Below are 22,368 nucleotides of genomic sequence, written 5' to 3'. Positions count from 1 at the left end.
ACGCATCCAGGAGACCGAGTTATCCGGCTGATCCGTGGATAAATCAGGCCAAGTCAAGCACCAGGGTTTGGGTTAAGGTTGCAATGGGCATCGCTTATTTTCTCTGCGTTTCCATCGCTGCCTTCTTCTTAGCGATTTACTACGTTTTCTTCTGGACCCCTGACACTTCCAACTCCACTGATGTGGTCAAGCTTAACAACAGCCTGGATTGTGGAGGAAATCAAACACCTGCTGGGAAATAACAACAATGAAGAACAGCACAGAACACGCAGGACATTTCTGTCACTGCATCCAAGAGATTCCCTGAATTTTTCGGCCGTTCAGTCTTTAAGACAGACGTTTGAACTGTGACTGAAAATCACTGCAAACTTTTTCTGCAAGGTTCTATCATCAAGTTCCGTTGTTCTTATTGTTCAACCTGGCAATAAGGTCATGTAACCAATATATATATATATATATATATATATATATATATATATATATATATATATATATATATATATATATATATAGGAACAAATCTATGCATTTAATCTTAATTCTTAATCTTATTTATTTCCTTGTTTGTTTGTCTTGAGTTCTGATCCTTGCACAGTCCTGGTAAGAATGACATATTCATGTATTGTAAGTAAACATAATAGCACTGGACTTTATAATGAACAACTAGCCGATATAATAGTGATAGGTAAATGGAGAAAGGATCATGACACTGATGATCCAAATAACGTTTTGAACATCATGATTTGCACAAATAAATGCTGACAAACAGGTGATTATGTTTGGTTTCTGGGAAAAGTTTTGAACTGATTTATCTACAGGAGTGTTATCTTGTGTGTACATAAGGCTGTGACGTTTTTCTTCTTATTCGCTTTGCTTCTATAATCACTCCTACACCTGATGTCTCAATGTCTGCTTTCCATATCATGCCCTTTTTGTCTGTCCTCTGGCTGTCTAACGTGCTGCTGATGCTATGCCAGCCTGTAATGAATAAAATAATCAGTTGATCAACTAGCTAATGAACTTGTTTACATTTTAATTATTTTTTTCACATATTAATCTTCAGTAAAATCTTGATCCTGCTCAGGATCTCAATGGATCTGGAGCCTACGCACATATTCACACATGCTTTCACATCTAAGCTCAGGATCAAGCCAAGATTGCTGGTGCTGTGAGGCAGTAGCATTTCCCCTTTAACCAGGGGGAATTAGTATTTACTACATTTAATTCACAAGTACAGTAAGTACAGTATGTTCACCACAGTTCTAGCCTACATTACCTTTAAAATATATTTCTGCTGTGTACTTGGTATTATGGGACAGAGTGAAAATATAAAATAAAGTGGGAACAGTATACTTACAGTATACTTATACTTGGATATTTCTGTTCACTTATACATGCATACTCTCATTACCATAAACATGTTTAGTCATGGTTTAAAGTAAAATAAAGACTGTTTTTTAACACTTCCTATATTTTCTGAGTTCATTCTAGAATTATACTTTAGAATAAACAAATAAATAAATATATATGGCTTTGTAGTTTGCACATTTTCCTTGCTCCTTTGGAGTGCTAGGTTTGATTTCTCCTATGTGTGGAGTTTGCATGGTTTTCCTGGGCCACTGGGGTTTTCTCTGAAAACTCTGGATTTCATTAGAGTCCAAAGGCCTGCGTTGTAGGCTGATCTCGAAATCGTTCATATTATGTGTGCACTGTGATGGGTTGGAACCCCATCCAGGGTGTTCTAAGTCTTGTGGCCAGAGTTTCCTATGATAGACTCCAGGCACCCTGTGACCGGATAAATGGTACAGAAGATGGATGGATAAATATATAAATACCATGGCTGGCTCTGAAGACTACTCTAGTCACTCTTTAGTGGGACTCTAAAACACCAACCATTGATATATAACGATATATTACATCAGTATATGAGTGAAATACTTTTCCTATTAACTACTTAGAATCAGTTTTATTTCAGGAAATAATGGTTTAGATGCTTTTAGAAACACATCATGTAAATGTGTTGTGGAGAACATGTTCAGCATTTAAGAGTAAGAATACTTTGGAATACAAATCATGGAAATGTAAATTGCTTGAAATGTTTATTGCAGCTAATGCATTAATGCGGTCTTACAGATTTTCTGCCAGAAGCAATATTTATCCTGCTCATTCAGATATAAATTTTACATCTATTATCCGATGTATGTGTATGTGCATTAGTTTATATATTTACTGATAAATTTAACACTTGACACAGAGTTTTAACATAAGCAATTTGAAACAATAACTCATTTCATGATTATGTGAACTAACATTTTGTACTTTAAGATGATGGTTAATTGCTAGTTTAACAAGTGCTGAATTAAAGCAATATCAAAGTCTATATTTCATATATAAACTTCATAGTGTATAGATTTTCAGCTCTAAATGCATTGAATAAAAAAGAAACAGGACTGTGGGTCCTTGGTCTGTGTGTATTTATCATTTTGAAAGAGCTTTGGGAAAGCTTCCACTTCTGCACTGGATTAGAGAATTGCATACCACAGGCGTACTGTTGCTCTTATATTTAACTGACACTTTGAGGAGGTCACCTCTGCCTTTACCAGATACACACTCACAGCTTTGTCCTCTTTTGTCACACAGCCTCTTATTTTCAGAGCATCTGTCACTTTGGGTTTTAAGGTGGTGGTGGACTGCTTGGCCCACGGGAGCGCAGGGCAATCTGTGTACACACTGTGCCTATTCTCACATTCAATTATTCAAGTGCCCTGCAAGATGCCAAGACAAATTTCTTCTTGTGCAAACTGTCCAAGTTCCTTACTTCCTTGTCTGTGGGACACTTTTCAGAAAGACTGTACACAGGGCTGGGTAGGTATGAAGGAGTACACTCCAGCTGGGAAGAAAAAAAACCCTTTTTTTAACACATACAAAGACGGTACAAATCCACTGTTAGGATACAGAAATAAAAAGTTCAATGTAATCCATGAATCTCAGGTTGTCTATTTTTCTTAGCGAAAGTGATGGCTGCTTACTGGATTGTTTCCTAACATTCTGGCTCGGTGGTGGTGGTGGTGGGGGATTGTTGGTTAGATAAATGAACTTCTTGGACACACATGGAAAAACTGCATTGTTAATAAATTCCTTCCGGCAATTTAATTTCCAATTAGATTTGTTAACATCTGATGCAAGCAACCCACGGCTAGGCTTGCCCATATTTTGGTGTTTCCTGGTTTATTGATTTTTGATTCTAAAATGTTAGACTTTAAGATGTTCAGTTAAAACACAAGTCCAAACCCTCTAACAGCCATATTTGGTATTTTCTGTTACCATTTAAGGGGGGCACGGTGGCTTAGTGGTTAGCACGGTTGCCTCACACCTCCAGGGTTGGGGGTTTGATTCCCGCCTCCGCCTTGTGTGTGTGGAGTTTGCATGTTCTCCCCGTGCCTCGGGGGTTTCCTCCGGGTACTCCGGTTTCCTCCCTGGTCCAAAGACATGCATGGTAGGTTGATTGGAATCTCTGGAAAATTGTCCGTAGTGTGTGATTGTGTGAGTGAATGAGAGTGTGTGTGCCCTGCGATGGGTTGGCACTCTGTCCAGGGTGTATCCTGCCCTGATGCCCGATGACGCCTGAGATAGGCACAGGCTCCCCGTGACCCGAGTAGTTCGGATAAGCGGTAGAAAATGAATGAATGTTACCGTATACTTTTCTGTTGACAAAGTGATTGATTCTGCTAGACTGATTGGGTTGTGCTAGACACTTAAGCTATAAGAACTTTAATAATGTCTGGTTTATAATTAATCCCTGTGTCAGGGATATACATAGACTTATTTATAGACTGCTGACTCCAGTATTTGCATTAAGTTTTTACAAGGGAGCATATTAAAAAGCTTGAAAGACTTTCAGTTACATGCCATACACGCTAGGTGGCGGTGTCGTGCTTCTACTGTTAATCTGATACACAATCGAAGAAGAATGTTGTTGTCATGGCGGCGTTTTAGAACCAAATCTTTGTCTACAGTTATTTGTGTCATCTAGCTAAATAATTACTGTTCGCCGTGATCAGTTATTTAGGAGAACACGGTCGTATAATATTTAATGTCATAATATTTTATAATTGTCACGAATTGCCGATTTAAGTTCGCTGGCTAAACTCTTCTCTTGTTAGCTGAGTAGTTAGTCTTGTTTTTGACAGCTTCTGGTTCTGACTTCTGGTTCGATGACCACAGATTATCAGAGGGGATCCCCAGTGAGAGCAGCTTTGGGAATAAGTAACCCAATGGAGAATGGATCATGGGTTAAAAAGGACAGTTTAGATCGGATCCCTGGACCTCAAACGCAGGTAAAGCTAATGATGCTGTTTAAATACCGAGTCTGAAGTAAGTTATCTGTGAAACAGGTGATGAAATACATACATTATCCCCTCATCAGATACTTTCCACTTTCCATTGTTCGTCAGCACTCCATCACATATTATTTGGGAATCGACACTGCTATGATTAATCTATACACTATTATTATAATACTACTGCGAGGCTTTTTTCTCCCCTTACTTCTGATCAGGTCTTTTTTCCAACAAGTGTGTTATAGGGTAGTGTGTTGTGTAAGAATTACAGACATTTGAGCCGGTTTTAACAGATAGTGTACCCACCTTACAGCTCCAGGGCCCCTAATTTAATCCTGAGTGTGGGCGCTTCGCTGCATCTATTCTCAGTATCTGGATTGGCTACACACACTGAGTGTGAAGGTGTGTCCTCTGATGGACTGGTGTCCCATGCAGGGTGTATGCTTGACACAAACCCAGTCTTACCAGAACTGACTCGGGATCCACTGACGCCATGAATAAAGCAGTTACTGGAAACGGAATGAATCTAATTCGCCTGCACTGTCTTGTGTATTTATTGCCCTAAGTTTAAATAGCATATTTTGCACTTGTCAGCCTCCCACTGGTGTGTGTTTGTAGCTTATTGCTGTGGTTACATTTCATTTGAATGTACGCGAGTCATATGGATGCATGTCAAAAAAAACTTACTTGACTTCACATCACTTCACATGATAAGACACAACCGATCAACAATTTGCGTTAATCCTATTCGGTGGTGTCGGTGTATTCCCTGAGGACTGCTATTGTCCAGCTATTTTGATTTAGTGGATTGTCCTCACCCATTTATGAGGAAACAAAGCTACAATGCTACACCTGACATCCAACCATCACCATACAATAATACCATGTGAAAATAGTCCCCCATCCAAATAGAAAATCCGCTCAAGAGTGGTCTTGGAGGAGAGCAGGGAGGACAAACTATATATATAGCAATAGATTGACTACAAAAAAAAACTGTGTATACACTTTGTGATGACTTAATAATCAAATGAATTTCATTCCATCACATTAAAAGGACTGTTCATTAAGAAAAACTCTGCCTCTTTCTCATAGCTTTTGTTTAATCTTGCATTGCCAACCAATGTCCTGAACCGAGCCACTCGAGTAGGTCCTCCAGGTCCTATTGTGATCGAGAAACTTATGGCTCAGCGGGAGCATCAGGACAACGGTATGAGCTGCAGTAGCTCCTTACGTCTTTCTGTTCTATCTGAGGATCAACTACAGGCTGCGATGAGACTAGCAAAAAAAGACTTGCGTCGAAAACGACAGGAATCCATAAATAGTCAGTCACACAAGACAATAGCGAAGTCTCCAAGTCCAGATAAGAATAAAACTGACCATCAGCAGGTACCAGTAACCTTTATGTTAAATGTGAATTCATTTTTGATGTCAAGATATCACAGTCATGTAATGTACATTAATCCATGCATGGTGATTCTCATTTAAATCTAGAATGGGCTTTCTCCTGGTGGTAACCAGAGGACAAGAAGTCTAAGGAGGCAGACAAATTCAAGCACACAGGTACTTGTATATACTCCTCAGAAGCTTTTTCCACCCTCTAAGGCTGAACAAGTACAGTCTCCTCCAACCAGAGACCCTGGATTACAAGCCATCAGCAGTGAGCCACAGCTTAGCAGAGAGATCCGCAAATTACAGAAGGAACTGGAGACTTACGTCCAAAGGATAGAGCAGCTCGTGAATAAGGGTAAAGCTGGTCACATCGAGTCTTAACATTGTTATATATTGTGTAGTTTCTGTATGGGTAGATGCAGAATTGTGAGTGTGCTGTGCTCTGCAGGACGAATAGTGGCGAGTTTAGAGCCAGATGAAAAGCGCAGGATTGAGATCCGCCAGCAGGAGCAGGCTGCTCGCTCTGCACGGATTATCTATGTTTTGCAGCAGCAGGTCGGTACAACAAATCCTCAGTGTAACAAATTTCATATGCTTTATTCTTTTGGTTTTGCATTGTTATAATGTTTATGAGGAAGATTGGCTGTAAGTGAGTTTATTTACTGGGATTCAAATTATTTTTTCAAATAATATATTTCATTTGTTTTATTTAAATCACTCAGAACATGCCAGTAAATTGAAATTTTCAAGTCACAGTGTAGTAACTATAGATTATATTTTAACTTGCAGTATTTTAATTTTCTGTTTAAGATGGACATTAATACACATGAGGCTATTATTGTTATTTTTAAGCCTCCAAGTGCACATGGTTTTAATAAAGCATTCATTTAGTTTAAGTCCCTTAAAGGTAAGCCATTAAATGCCAAGAATTTGTTGTTTGCTGAATGACTTGATATTTTTACCTCATTTAACTGGCAACTTGGATCGTTTTGTTTTTTCTAAGCACTATTAGTGATTAAATTGTGAAAAGAATAAACCTTTGGTCTCTGCACTGTAGAATAGCATACAATAATATTAACGATTTTTTGTATATATCTAGGTAAAAGCAATTCAGGAGGATTTAGACAAGTTGCGTTCTCAGAGTGTAAGGACTACCAATAAGGTAAGAGTTCTGTGGCTCATGTTTCAGAGGATTGTAAGAATGGCCTCTTCTGGCAATGAGTTGCTGAAGTTATTATGCTTTTCAGTGCATTGCAGTGAACAGGTTGGCAGCGGCTCATCGCGGGGCAGTCCGAGCCATGCAGGCGTTTATTCAGCAGCTGTCAGACCCTGCTGAGAGCAGAGTACCTGTCCAGTGTAAAGAGCTGGGTCAGCTCATACGCCAGCTTTCTCTCTGCTCTGCCAAGGTGGTGGTGGGCCAGGGCTCAGCTGTCCCAGAGACCACACTGGACATCCTACAGAAGTTAGAAGTAATGACAGACTTTATGTATTATGACTTCTTTCCCCTGAATTCATCTTTGGGGTTTCTGACTGAATGATTTATCAGATATGAGTGCATGGAAGGCAGCAGTCTGAAACCTATTTCTTACAATTTCCACTAAGATGCTGGATTTGGCACTGAATAAGCAGGATAGTCAGCTGGAGCAGGAGACACGTATGCAGAGTATCTCTCCTGTAAGAGAGAGGACTTCCAGGGTCGGTGGACGCTGCAAGTCCCTTAATCGTTTTCCTCAGGCCCAGACTGCCAAAGCCACTCGACGACCAAAGAAATCATCAGCTCCAAGAAATTGTAAGCTGTTTTCTCTTAAAAGAATACAAATGACTGTTACTCGAGTTACAGCAACTCTGAGTAATTTCTTTAAGGTTAAGTAATTAATGTAGACATAACCATTCCAAAGAAGTAGAATATCAAGTAGGTCAGAAATATATGTCTTTATAAAGTGGGGATAATACTGAGGAAAGGGGATCAGTTCCAGGAGAATGTTTAAAATACACTGTTAATGTAAACTAAGAGTGTAGACAAGTCATTTGAAGAAATCTCTTTCTAAAGCCGTAGTTTCAGTAAACTTTCTCATACCGTTACACTATATAACTCTTAAACTGTTATTTTGCTCAATGGAAAGACAAAGATCTTCTGCTAGACCACGTCAGCACCTCAGTTTATCATATTTGTCATGTTTTTGTACAGATTTAATAAATCATGGCTCCCGTTTTGAGCTGTGCCTTAAGGTGCTTTCAGACTTTCCACTAGGCATGTGATGATTTTAAAATTTTGATAACTACAACTATTTTATCGTGCGACACTCTGTTAACACTCTATTAAGTAACAAATACTATATATAAATGAATATGTAGATACATGCTTACATTTAATTATTAAAAAAATATTCGTGGTCCTTGTTATAGCACAAAAAAAGAGAAGAGATTAGGAATAGTAAAGGACAGTTCTTGTATCGGTTCCGATTACTTAGACAGAAGAACAGCAGGCCGACCTTTGAAAACAGGACGTTTCATGGATCAAGAGCGCAAGGATGTTCTAAAGGCTGGGATCCAGAGCCTAGTGCGCATGCGGGAACTGAGAGAAGGAGAGAGTCAGAGCAGGCCAGAAGCTGATGTCCCTAAATCAACTAGTTCTGCCCATCCAGATAAGTGCAAGGTGAGACTGGGGCTCACCATTATAAAACATGGTCTAGTGAATTTTTACTTCTTTAACACTTGATCTCTGGTCTCTCAGAAAAAAAAGATGGTCATATTTGGGCTATTCATGAGATTATATCATTGTATTAGATTGAAATTTAATGGACTGAAAACATGAAGCTTCTTGCTTTAAATGTTTTAAACAAAGACCGATCTCTTAATTCATATAGCTCTCCGTTCATGTTCGTGATGCTGGTTTCCAGCAGCCCACTGTTTCATCCAAACTCAGAGAAAGTCAGCTACCACAGAGAGAGGCGGCAGTGCCGTGGATCCCTACATCTCCCCATTCTCCTGTGAAGCAACGGTCAGTCACAATCAGAATCAGATTCAGAATCATCTTTATTGCCAGGCATGTTTTCACATGCGAGGAATTTGTATTAGTGCCAGAAGCTCCGCACATTTAAATCACATACACACATTACTCCTGAACCTTATGTGCTTTCTTCACTTCTCAGCATGTGTAGAATAATTTGAATAACTAGAATAATGTCTCAGGGTTGACCAGTTTAAATGAATTTGCAACATTTTTATTTTTGAATGACTTGACATGAGAATACCTGCTAAATTGAAGATTTTACCAGGCTCTTTTAAGAAACAGGTAAATCTGGAGAAATGGTATCTCTGTGGTTAAGGTGTTGGACCACTGATCAGAAGATCATGAGTTCGCATCCCGGGTCAACCAATCTGCCACTGCTGGGCCCTTGAGCAAGGCCCTTAATCCTCAATTGCTCAATTGTATATATTGAAATAAATGTAAGTCACCCTGGAAAAGGGTGCCTGCTAAATACCATGTAATCTTTGTTAGTTTTAAATGTTATTGCATCATAAATAATAAGAGCCCATCATGATTCAAATTTGAAGTGAGGTGCATTATAGATAGGAGTGCTCTCTTTTTTCAGTACATTTGGGACCATTACTAATTACTCACAGTTGTATGATGGTATAGAGCATTTGTTGTTTGAAATAAATAGCCATCTATAGTGTAGTTTTATGTTTTCTTTTGCTAACTGAATGTCATTAAATTTCATTTCATTCATTCGATTTCAAGTTCGTTATCTTTATTTTAGATGTATATATTTTATTCATTTCAAATAGATGTAGGTGTTGTTCTTCTACTATACCTCTTCTATATATACTATTTTATTAGTATTTATTGTACTGTAGGTTCGTGTACGTTTTCTAACAGTCATAATTACAGAATTAACACGATAAGAAACATCACTGATCTCTGAAGGTTATGAATATCCAATAAACATGTGCATTTTGTGCCTGCTTGTCCTTCTGCTCCCTTCAGAAGTTAACAGGCCAGAGTTTACTGTATATAGTACATATATTACTTTTGTAAATTTGCTACTCTTAAATTTTATTTAGTGTGTATACTTTCTTCTCAAATCTTCAATAAATTGTGTGTTTGTTTTAGCAGAGCTGTTTCCAGCAGGCCAGAGCCAAGATGTCTCTTCTCTCCAGTAAAGAACTCCTCATTTCCCACAGGTGTGCAAGCCAACAGCCAAAGCCAGGGAAACACCAGCACGGACAAGGTCACAGACCAGGCCCTCAGGTCAGACACAGCTTCCGTCTACATACTACATACAGGAACGTCATTTTACTACATGAACATATCTTTTTACATTTTTAATTTTTATATCAGGGACATTCCTTAACTTTCTGAGCTTTGTGAGGTATTTGGTACCTCTTATACCTCTTATACTATTGTTCCAAATGTAGAGCTATGATATTAAGAGCTGATGCACATTTGGTTTTGACGATGTTACCATAACCTACCCATTTTTCACTGTAAAAATGATCTTTTCTTATTACTGTTATTAATTGAACAGTTGTCAAGTCTTTAACTGTACAGAGGATAAAAAAAATAATTGCCTATGACTATTCCTGTGGGATTATATTTGTTTAAGTAATTTAAATTCTTAATTCATTTCAATGTGTAGTTGGAAGCCACAGGCTAAGCATTTTCATCAAATCACAAATGAGTCATTACCATAAATTACTTGTATATGTCTGCTGGAATTAATTTTCCAATAACAGCTTTTCCTAATCTAAATCTTTATTTCCCGATACAATTATAGTCCATAGATTATATCAGTTTAACTCATTTAAATTCTTAATTCATTTCATAGTGTAGTTGGTAGTAGTCAGTACAAAACTTTGCATGATCCTTGACCATGCGTATGTTGTGTTGGAGAGTATTTGTGATATATATGTTTAGTAATCATAAATGAATAAAATGTGATTTTGTTAATGTTTTTATGTTTACTGCAGGCAAGCCTGGCTGGCTACAATTACAGAAAATCGACAGAGAGAACTGAATCCAGTCAGTAAAGAGGAAATGGGGGATGTTCACACACTCAGGTACATGGACATCACAGGCCACTTGCCAAGGGCATGTGGGAACATTTGTGTGTGTGTGTGTGTGTGTGTGTGTGTGTGTGTGTGTGTGTGTGTGTGTGTGTGTGTGTGTATGTGTATGTGTATGTGTATGTGTATGTGTATGTGTATGTGTATGTGTGTGTGTGTGTGTGTGTGTGTGTGTATGTGTGTATGTGTGTATGTGTGTGTGTGTGTGTGTGTGTGTGTGTGTGTGTGTGTGTGTGTGTGTGTGTGTGTGTGTGTGAAGGAGAGCTTGCGCATTACCTACGTCAGTGTGTTTGTGTATTAGGGAAGAATTGGGCACTACTACACTGTGGACTAAGCGAGCAGAGCAAGCAACTAGAGAAAGACACCAACCTCTGTTGGATCGTGTGAAGGTAAGTATTGAAAGAAATTTTGTTAGCCTTTTGGAGCCCTGTGGCCCAAATTAAATCACTGCTATAACAGATGGGGTTTTAGATTGCTTGTGTACAGTGTCAGACTGTCCTATTTATATAAAATTGGACAGGTATATGACCAAACTCAAAATAATGATGTTTACATCATTACGATTTGGGCTTTAAGTTCATTAGTAATTCTATTTGTTAAAATCATAAGCAACACTCTACACCACAAATATTGTCTTTAAAACTGTTATTTAATAACTACTTTTTAAAAATGTTTGTTTAAATTTACAATAACATTCACGTTTACAAAGTTTACAGATTTTTCTTTTATATTGCACTGAATGTAACGTCCCAGCCACACAAAGTTAAAGCAAATACTTTGATCATTAAAAACACAGTTGTCATGGCAACCTAAAATCACCTTGCTGTATGTCATGTAGATGTTTTTCCAGGTTGTTATCTTAAGTACGGTCTACTGTAATATCAAACCAGTTAGAGGACATTCACTGTCTTTATTATGAAGAAATCCCGTAAGGTTATAAGAAAAATAAACAAAAATAAGTTATTTATAAAATCAATTAGGTTTCAGCATCAAATAGTGTGCTTACACTTTAATTAAGGGCATTGTTTATAACGTGATTTACATTAGTTTGAAATAAAACCTGCGTCTGGGTTTAGGCTGGATCATTGTGAGATCTGACATAAAGTTTAGATTTAGAAGACTGTACCATAGGGTAGAGGTCTTCACGGGTCCACTTTAGATCCGAAAACCCGAGGTCCAACCCGAGACCCGAGCAGGTTTCACGTGTGCCTCGGACACGGGTCGGGTATAATATTAGCGGCACCGGGTCTCGGGTAATTTAAAATGAATGTGTTTTTACCGAACGGACCCGAGAAGACCCGAACTACTGTATCTCGCGTGTGTGCATCGACTGGAGTCCTTTTCCAACCTCTCCTGTTTGCCAAGACCGTTTGCAACATGTGGCTGGTGACGTGTGGCTGGTGGTAAGCTCATTTTGGTTGAAACAGACCTGTCAATCAATTTTGAATCCACTCTGTAGTGGTTAATTTAGTGTAGAGTTATGCAACATTCGGGTCCAGTCGGGTTAAAGAAAAATTGCTGTTGGGTCGGACTCGGGTGTAATTTTTTTGGGTTTGTCTTGGGTCGGGTTTTTCTATATAAAAAAAAAATGGTATGGTAGAGGTCTTCTCGGTTCTAAAAAAAAATGTACCTGACCCGAAGCACTTTTTATCTGAACCCGACATGCAAAAAGTGCTTCGGGTCACTTCGGGTCGGGTACATTTTTTTAGACCCGAGAAGACCTCTGCCATAGGTCAGTTTAATCAACAGGCAGCACTAATGAGGGCCTATAAAGGGTAATGAGACTAAACCAGTAGGGGTCTCTAAAGTTTCATTTGTGAAGCAACTATGAAAGTGACATCAAATACAAATGATGTTTATGTAGAAGTGAAATGAATAGACATTTTGTGTTTAATTGATTGATTAGTAAATATCAGGATGAGGAAATAGACAGAATTGAACCATTATTCTTTTCTTTTTTGCCCAGTGAGGGAAAACCTATGCACTGCAGTCATTTTATGTGTATGTGTGTACCCAGACTGCAGTGAGTACAGACGTAGAGGCCACACTCGGTGCTCCGCAGAAGGTGGACGGGGAGGATGACCCACTTCTGCTGGACCCCGTGCTGGACAATATGTTACTGCGCATGGAGGAGATAGAGGTCAGCACTCTGAACTTTCTCCTGACTAACATATGATTACTTTATTTATACCTTGATATTTAAATGTATTCACTCTACCGTTTAGAGGGAGTAGCTGCCAACTGCTATTTTATCAATACCTTTTTTTCATACATCATAAGATAAGATAAGATAAGATATACCTTTATTTGTCCCACATTTGGGAAATTTCTCTGTTACAGCAGCAAAGAGAAAGAAATGCAAATATATAAAAAATAAAAGACATATAATATACAGTATATACACAACACAATGTATAAATTCTAAAAAGAAAAAAGAGACCACAAGTAAGTAGTTATGCTAACAGACATATTGCACACAGGTAATATTGCAGAGTTTTTCAAAATGTCTGTTATTGCACGTGTTGTTTAAATACTTCGTTATTGTTATTATTCCAGTTAAACAGTAATCCAGTGTGTAATTTTGGTGACTGGTTCACTGGGAGCAGCTTTGATTGTAAAGTCTAATAGCAGCAGGGAGAAAAGACCATCTGTATCGCTCCTTCAGACACCAGAGGAATCCCAAGGACTGAGCTGGCCTTCCTGATCAGCTTGTCCAGTCTCTTCCTTCCTGCAGTGGATTAGCTGCTGCAACAGCATACCACACCATAGAATATGTCCGAGGCCACCACAGAGTCAAAAAAGGTCTTCAGTAGCTCTCCCTGCACTCGAAGAGACCATAGTCTCCTAAGCAGAAGGAGTCTGCTCTTTCCTTTCTTATAGATTGCCTCAGTATTGTCTGTCCAGTCCAGTTTGTTGTTCAGATGAACACCCAGTCCACTCTCACAATGTCCTTTCCCTGAATGATCACTGGGGGTGATGAAGTTTGTTTGTGCCTATGGAAATCCACCACCAGTTCTTTGGTTTTCCCCGCATTTAACTGGAGGCAGCTCCGGTGGCACCAGTCCACAAAGTTCTGGATCAGTCCTCTGTACTCCCTGTCATCATCATCTGTGATCATAAATGAAACTAGTTGAATGTTTGGGATAAGCAACATTGATGCTTTGTAACTATTTGCTAAACTTGAGTCACAAACAAAGCTGCTCACTTTGTATTGATTAAAGTGAAGTGCTGAAATAGCCGTCTGATGTTTATGTTGTGCTTCTATTTGTGTCCATGTTTAGAAAGACGAGGAGGAAGTACGGAGGCGTTTTGCTATGATTTCTTACTCTGACCCTCTTCTCTGGGACATGGAGACAGGTGAAAATAAAAAAGACTAATGATTAGAATGTGTGTTAGGTGTTTTTACAGTTCTCAAGTCAGAAAAGCACAGACCTACCGGTCACAATGTGTTTTCTTACAGCAGGATGTACACGTTACACTTTTTTTTAACACTTACTAGCTTCACTTATGCATAATAAGTCTTTTTGTGTACACCTCAAAGTTTACTTGACATCTATCTCCATATTTGACAAACAGTATGCATTCTGTCATCACCTTTGAAATGCTGGCTCCATTATACTGAATCTACAAGACCTTGCGCTTTCTGCCAAATATTTTAGCCGGAATACATGGATATGCCGTATTTGTGAAATCTTTTATTATATATTTTTAACATGTGGTACTATTTTTCTAGCACACTACATCCCATTTATGCAAACACCAAATATAAACAAAATAAATTCCTTGGATATGGATGTGTATCAGCGCCACCAAAGTGTTGTAGACTGTCTAAATTTTTGCAGTTTTACAAGGAGTCTTTTTTATTTCCGATTTGATTTGATAGTATTGTCCAGCAGGTGGCACCATTGTTGATACAATTGTTGCTCTTATAGGAACCAAGAGAACACATAATAGCTCAAGACCTGCGTCTCCTCAACCCATAAGACTGACTAAACCAGCTCAGAGACACTCTGCTACAGGAGACATTGTCTTACAAAAACCAATAGAGACAGGGTAAGTAGCTGTGAGCCTTTATGAGTCCTGACACACCATAAGGACTCTGATGGGTCAAGTTGGCAAACATTCTCTCTTTCTCTCCATTTGATTAGTAGCTGTTACAGATGTTTTACCATTCTGATTATCTTCATACCCATCTGTCTAGAAGGTTTGAATAAAAATGTATTAAAAGGAGTTCAATGATAAAATGATTAAGGGTGTCTTCAAGTTAATGATATAATGCGCCATTAAATCCTTCATACGCATATTGGATTATACCAGCCTAATGTATTATAACGCTAACAAGCAAAATCCCTTGAGTAATTTGCAGTAATCAGTAAGGCAAAGAAATAGTGTGTCAGCAGGTTCTGTTTATGTACTATAATGTTTAGCCAATGCAGGTGCCAAGTCAGCTTTCTATATTTCAGCCAAAGTGTGAAAAGCTTGAAACTGACTTGTGCCTATGTCAGGCTTCTGGTTGCACCTGGAGAGGCATTAGTTCATTTGGACACTAATACAGCACAAAATAAGGGAAATGGAAAAATTAGGGACACTGGGAGCCTACGTGTGACAGGCATCTTAGCAAGATTTAGTGCCTGAGATGAAACATTATGTTTAAAAGATGAAAAAAAAATCTCCTTTTCTAAAAGCAGTCAAAGCTCTGAGGATAAAAAAAAAACTTTAGGTCCAACTTTGTGTTTCACAAAGTCAGCAGTTTATGTAGCTCACAGTGGCCAGCAGTTTCTAAAGAAAAGGGCATGCTCAACACAGCATCTCCTATTTGCTTCACAGAAAAGCAGAGGCTGAATTTCCAGGAGACCATTTAAACCCAGTTCTACTGCAATGACCTGCTACCATAGCTGTTGAGCCCTCTTACTAATGTAGTCTTTGTTGGATATCATAGGTTCTCTTTTGTGTTTCTGTCTGTGGGTAGATGCAGATACTTTGTTTGATGTACAGTCTATATATGTACTATCTATGTAGTGTACTGTAGTTAGAATTTATACTTCTTGAACTAGATAACATCCAGACTGTCAAAAAAGCTTTAGTTTAAGCTTTCCTGATGGCTGTAGCACAAATATTGATTTCCAGAAAAAAGCATTGGCAGCTCTAGTGACAATGATTAGAATACCTGCAGAACAAGCACTACTGTAATTGTGCACCTCGAGGCATAAGTACTCTCCTAGCAATCATTTACTCAGCAGAAAATTACTGGATTCATATGTGTGTTTTTTGCTCCCTGCAATATGAGAAGTAGAACAGGAAACAGCAGACAGGTGGCATAAAGGAAAACCAGTGGCTCTGCATGTGTGTGGGACATTGTGCTGGAATGGTTTGGGTCATTTTTTCCCCCTTTAAAGGGTCGTCACTTCTAATCAGTACAAAGTTATTCGGACTGATCACATTTATTACACGAGGGAATATTTTTCATGGTGGTAATGATCTCTTCCACAGTGATTATTCTTTTGGTGTATGAAGGACAGCTATACAAAGTAAAAGTGTAGGCATAGATAATAACTTTATGTGCTGTTTATGTGAACAGAAACCATTTAGAAGGATGTGGAAGAATTACATACATTCTATATGGCCAAAAGTTTGTGGATGCTTGACCATAATGCCCATATGTACTGTACCTGTCCAGATTAAGTCCCCTTCACTGTTATAATAATTTCCACTCTGCTGGGAGTGTGGCTGTGGGGATTCAGCCGCAAGAACATTAGTGAGGTCAGGCACTAAGTCCTGGCCCAAAGGCCAGCTTTCCAATTCATCCCAAAGATATTCAGTGGGGTTGAGGTCAGGGCTCTGTGGAAGACACTTGAGATTTTCCACTCCAGCCTTACTGAAACCATGTCATCATGGACAACACTTTGTGCACAGAGGCATTATCACGCTGGAAAATTTTGGTTTCAGTACCAGTGAAGTGAAGCTGTAATAGCATGCGTGTAATGTTGTTGCACGACAGATTGCCATTATTGGGAGTTTGGTACCGTATTTAGTCTCTTTTAGAGTATGAAGTTTTGGCAGACATTGCACTAAATTCCTACTAAAAAGATTCTTGTGCCTGTGGAGGAAAAATTCCAGCCAGATACATTTATTCAGAACGATTCTGGGATGAACACATTGGGCCAATCAAGGGTCTGAAATATTTTTAGCACTACCTGTTTGATTAGGTTCTGCTTGCATAATATCTGGGTACAGAGGTGCAACCAAATCCAGCAGAAATGCATAAGTATTGCTCAGCCCATGTATAGCTCAGATATAGTGAGATAAAAAATTTTTTCATGTAAACTGTACATATTTAGAGTGCTCTCTGAATGAGTGTCGCAGTGGTGCTCCTTGAGAGTGAATTGACTCCAGAGAGAAACAGATTGATATTATTTAATTATATATGAAGTGGCAGAAACTCACCTGAGCAGAACAATGGAGAGCCGAACTGCAGAGTGAGATTTTCAGGCACTGATTTTTTTCTTGGCCTTATTTTCCATATAATTCTCCAATTCTAAGGTCAGTCTCCAAAGCATTGTGTACTCAGTGAAAGTAGGTTATACACTTGCTCCTGGCTGGCTATGACAAAGTAAAATACATCACCTTCACTTCTTTTATTATTATTATTATTATTATTATTATTATTATTATTATTATTATTATTATTATTATTATCAAAAAACTAATCAAAATCATACCCTCATAGTACAAAGCATTAACTGGTCATCTACTGCACTGGTAAATTCACATCCATACTATTTTTCTTGCAAGAACCCTCCCCTGTCTGTTTGATATAGCAAATTAAATAATGCAAAGCCTGCTTAAGACTACAAAACGAATTGCATTCCCATTCAAATTCCTTTTCAGCTTCTGCTCAAATGAGACTATTAACAAAGGGGATTTAATTCTGTCATTTGTGTGAAATTTTCAGCTGCTTGATTATGTGCCTCTTTTTTTTTTCACAGTGCAAGCTCAAATGGCTTAAGGCAGCTATTAATGCTGACTATTAAAACTTCCATCACCGGTGAAGGTTCTAAATCTGGATAGTTAAAGTGCTGCTTCTATGTGACTGATTTGTGCACAGTGTGTTCTGTAACTCAGGCTTGCCTAGAAGTGCCTTAACATGTATCTCACTTCATGTGATCAGAATGATTGGCCACTGGCTGTGAGACCTTACAGTTCTTTCAGCTTAGACTTATAGTAACTGTCATATGAAAATGAGCTTAAGAAATGTGTTTCAATTTTATCTATGCATGTGTTTTGGTTCCATTTAATGGTGCATTAACAACAAACCGATGATCTGTTTTATTCAAAAGTACAAAATGTGTTGAGTAACCACTACCTTGTGTGTGCATCTTCAGTGTAGGGTCTGAAAGCTCCATGCTGGATGAGGAACCACCTGATGCTGTCCCCAGCAGTCTACCCACAGAGCGAGCACAAAAGAAAGGAGGGATTCGGGTGAATATCCCTAACAGCATTCAGAAGAACATCCAGCAGTACAGGAAGGAGTATGATTCTTACCTGCGTCTGGTTTCCCATGCAGCAGTGGGTAGTTTTAACCCCTGGGCTGTAGCAGAAAGGTAAGACTCTGATATATAAAATCCATCTGTAGAAATATATAATTATAGCAGCAGATGGATTTCATATGTTGAAAATATATTTTCTTCACTTCACTTCATCTCTGAAAATGTTTGTGGCCAAAGCGGAGCCACACATTTCTCATTGCTTGTGCTGTTGTTTTCCCAGTCCCACAACCAATAAAACTTAATTTATAGCCTAAAGGCCAAAAAAGAGCCTGAAACATTATGGCATTTTATTTATTAATACTAACCTCACTGTATTCAGGCTGTTGCGGTTCATGATCAAGCACACCCACTACATCATTAGCATTGTAAACAGAATTTTTTAAGTTGGTGCAATGCGTAAGATCACCAGAGAGCCCTTGATATTAACACACTTCTCGATTTAACATTCACTCCCAAACTGCATGAATAAAATGAACAGAGATGTGCTTAGAGCATTACCACTACACTGTAGTTGAGGCTGTTAACCTTTATTACTAATTACAAAAAGGTAGTCGACTGGTCATCTTTTCCATAGATAAAGCAAAAACCAATTCAGGACATTAGACTGTTTTTATGTTAATGTATTACTGCTGTAAAATGCTAAACAGATTTTAGGTCCAATTTAATCTACTCTCAACAAAACCACAGAATAATAATCATGTATATTTTGCTATTTAAGGACATACTTTAGTTCTTAAAATGCACTGTTGTGGATGCCCTAGCAGCTCAGCTGAAATATCAATGTTAATTCCATGAGTGTGCAGTGCAGATGCTGATTAGCAGAGCTGTTGTTATACAGCATCTCAATGAGCAGCCTTCCTTCACAAAATTATGCCGTGTCTACAGCATCTGGGAATTTTTCAGAGTCACTGGCATCTGGAAGCTAGTCTGGATCTCTTTGTATGGTGGTATGTGCCAGGGTCAGGCTAGAATAAAGCTGAGAGAGATTGGATAGTGACATACAAGCCACAGCACAGAATGCTCCCTATCACAGAACGTTAGTTATATTGGAATTCGCTGTGCCACAATGTAAGCATGCAAGTGTAAAACAGACCTGTCCTTTTATTAATCCCACACCTGCCTGCTTGCACTGAGGCAATACACTTAACCACAAAAGTGTTGTGTTTCTTTAAATCAATTCAAATTCATTTGTATAACGCTTTTAATTGACATCGTCTCAAAGCAGCTTTACAGAACATAAACATAAAACAAAAGGTTAATATAAATAATAATACAAAGACTAATAAAATACAAAAAAATCAGGATTAATATTGGATATATTTAATCCATTAATGCAAAAATGTTACTCTGCATTGTCTTTGACTTTAAGACTACAAATCTATAGATTAAGCTTAATCTTGTCTAAAATACTTTCACGCTAAGAAAGTAAATTTAGCCTGATTTTACCATCTACAGCATACAATTTCCTGCACCCTGATTATTCTCCAGCTCCCTGCAGCAGAGATTAATGAATGTTGTAGTCACCTAGTCTCAAACCTCTCAAGGGATTTCATGATCCACCATTCACAGCTCTGTGAATTCAGTTAGAGTAGAAGGGAAGAAGTCGTTTTTTATAAAGAAAAATGGCAAAAAATAAATAAATACACGCGGAGTCAAAGTGTAAGGATTTGAAATGATTCTTTATTTATTTAATCATGTGAAAGACATGCTATTGCATCAGGGCACAGGCTTGCTTCAGTCCCCCAATGCACTCTGTGGTTATAGAGTCTCAGTTCTGTTCTGCTTCTCTGCACTGCATACATGGAATGCAGTGAAGTGAGAAGTCTCAAGACTGTCAGCTGGAAGAAACATGGCAGGTTTCAGCATTTGGATTAACTGATAATATTGACAGTGATAAAAAAAAAGGCCTGACTTGGAATAAAATGCCTTAGCAAACTGGAGTCTAATGTAAACAGAGACAAGAGCTAGTGTTTACTTTGTTGTCTGGTCTCTCTCAGTTTGGCTGAGGAGCTGATGATGGAGGCCTTGGCTGACGTGGCAGGAGAGTTCCAGGATGTTTGTGAAGAGTACGCAGAAGCCATCTTCACCTCTGAATTTCTCCAACCGGTTCAGTCTCCTTCTCCATCTGTGTCACAGAAATGTGACCAACCGGACGAATAGACTTTTTCATTACGAGTGCTTTTTTTTTTAGTGATTTAGGCAGTTGATCTCAGGAACACACACAGGGTTTTAGCACAGAGGTAATACATGTATATCATGCTTGCCCCTCCCGATAGAATAAGATTTTTAGAAAATCATTATCTTAAATTTCCTCTTCCATATATAACCTAAATGAGACTTGTGCAGGCTCAAGGATACTGTTTTTTTATTTTTGTATTTTTTAATGTATTATCATTTCCAATGTTGTGGCGTATACATTGGACTTGAGAGATTCCTGTTTTTGTACCCTATTCCTGCTCCCATTGACACTAGATTGAATTTTGCTTGTCATGGGTGATCGAAAAAAAATTTCCATTATTGTATTGAATGTGTGTATAATTATATAACATTCTCTATAAAATGTGAGATTGTTTCATACGTCTTCCTTACTGGTGGTATTTGGGCAACAAAGTTACTCCAAATGAATTCTTTCAAGGTTTGAATATATTTATTTACACACATAATGCCCCATTTATGAATAAAATAAAGCTTTTTATAAGAGTGTAATGGAATTGTCTTTTTTTTTTTAAATAAAGCATTGTTTATTTTTATTTAAGAACAATTGATTAAACATTTCAAATTCAAGTGACACTAATTTTTAAATCAATTAAAATGTTTTCTTTCTTTACTAATTTAAACAAACAGATGAATGAATATATCAATAAATATATGAATGAATGAATGAAAAGTATGCTTTGTACCTTACACTTCAACATGGCTGTATAAATGAATAAGATGCCTTTCTTGGTTCTATTTCTTCTATTTTATATGAAACTATATTGATCGCATCAAGAAGTGTTTTTTCTGGGATTTTCTCTCTGATTCTAATAGTCTCAGTCTCTAAAGGAGTGTGCTAATGTAGCGTGGCCTGTTTACTGAGATTGCAAGAGAAAAGCTAACCCTCACATCATTGCCTCTAACAGTCTTCATTTAGAGATACTTGCTTACAGAATAAATCTGTTTGCTGATGTTCGATGTTGCCTTGTGTTTGAGAACTTTTTTTTATATATATATTTCTTATGAACACAGTCATAGGTGAAAATGTACTTATTTATTGCCCGGGGCTATCTATATAACACATTGTTTATGAAATATTCATTACATGCACTGTTGCCTCAAATTGAAATTAATTGTGAAAGTATCCCGTAGTCAACTTCTGGACAACAGCACTGATTTCATAGTCATGGTTTTATTTAATATACAGTATACATATTTCATTAATTGAGATTTGTTATTTGATATGTTGATTGCTTGAGAGCTGTCATGTAATATGATTTTGTGACAGTGTATGATTATATGCCAGCTGTTGCTGCGAATATTACAAGAAGTTGCATTAAAATGAGTCCTTCCGTATTGAACCCAATAGAATAGTTCTCAGACTATATTTCATTGACAGATTGGACCACAACCAGCTGAGAACTTTTCAGTAGTGCAAGTATAAATTAGTTAAGAGCCTGCAGTCTTAAGAAACTATACTACAAGCATCCATCATGACTTTTATTCATTTAACTAATGCAACAATTAACTACAAAAACAACAAAAAAACAACAACAATGAATCTGGGTGCTTTTAAGCCATTGGCACAAAATATACTACCAAATACATACTAATAACAAATTACATTGCTACTTGTTTCAATAAGATCCCTAAAAACATGAAGTCCTCTATACAAAAGACCTTCTTGGAGTAAAAATCTTAAAAGAAACAGTTTGTTTTTGTTTTTTTAAACTTGCGTCTGATACAAAGAGATGACACTGTGGGACTTCCTCCATAAATGCTTTCCTTTAAAATCTTTCTCGTTTGCTTTTTTGATTTTGATTATC

The 22,368-nt window shown here is 37.8% G+C and overlaps 1 protein-coding gene across 3 annotated transcripts; it reads left to right on the top strand.

Moving 5' to 3' along the window:
- The first annotated feature begins 3,950 nt into the window (after positions 1-3,950).
- kiaa0753 (KIAA0753 ortholog) lies at positions 3,951-21,052 on the top strand. 3 transcript variants are annotated; one of them, XM_047820798.1, is made up of 18 exons: positions 3,965-4,078; positions 4,225-4,337; positions 5,433-5,726; positions 5,832-6,084; positions 6,178-6,284; positions 6,829-6,891; positions 6,977-7,198; positions 7,332-7,518; positions 8,201-8,385; positions 8,597-8,730; positions 9,847-9,984; positions 10,704-10,793; positions 11,101-11,188; positions 12,817-12,939; positions 14,081-14,156; positions 14,732-14,852; positions 18,182-18,400; positions 20,344-21,052. In XM_047820798.1, exons 2-18 carry the CDS (start codon positions 4,275-4,277, stop codon positions 20,504-20,506), a joined length of 2,526 nt encoding a protein of 841 aa, XP_047676754.1. In that variant the 5' UTR covers positions 3,965-4,078; positions 4,225-4,274; the 3' UTR covers positions 20,507-21,052. The 3 variants fall into 3 exon arrangements, with proteins under 3 accessions (XP_027003697.2, XP_047676752.1, XP_047676754.1); XM_027147896.2 differs by having other exon boundaries at positions 3,951-4,337; XM_047820796.1 differs by having other exon boundaries at positions 3,952-4,337; positions 9,850-9,984.
- Positions 21,053-22,368: the final 1,316 nt, after the last annotated feature.

This window comes from Tachysurus fulvidraco, chromosome 11 (assembly GCF_022655615.1).
Source record: "Tachysurus fulvidraco isolate hzauxx_2018 chromosome 11, HZAU_PFXX_2.0, whole genome shotgun sequence".
Taxonomy (NCBI): domain Eukaryota; kingdom Metazoa; phylum Chordata; class Actinopteri; order Siluriformes; family Bagridae; genus Tachysurus; species Tachysurus fulvidraco.
The sequence above is the reverse complement of the archived record's forward strand: the minus strand, read 5'-3'. Positions and strand labels throughout refer to the sequence as shown.

Coding starts and splice junctions, on each gene's coding strand:
- kiaa0753 (XM_027147896.2), top strand. CDS start 4,215: ATGACCACAGATTATCAGAGGGGATCCCCAGTGAGAGCAGCTTTGGGA. Junction 6,892..6,976: donor GTGTAAGGACTACCAATAAG/GTAAGAGTTCTG, acceptor TATGCTTTTCAG/TGCATTGCAGTGAACAGGTT. Junction 7,519..8,200: donor ATCATCAGCTCCAAGAAATT/GTAAGCTGTTTT, acceptor CCGATTACTTAG/ACAGAAGAACAGCAGGCCGA.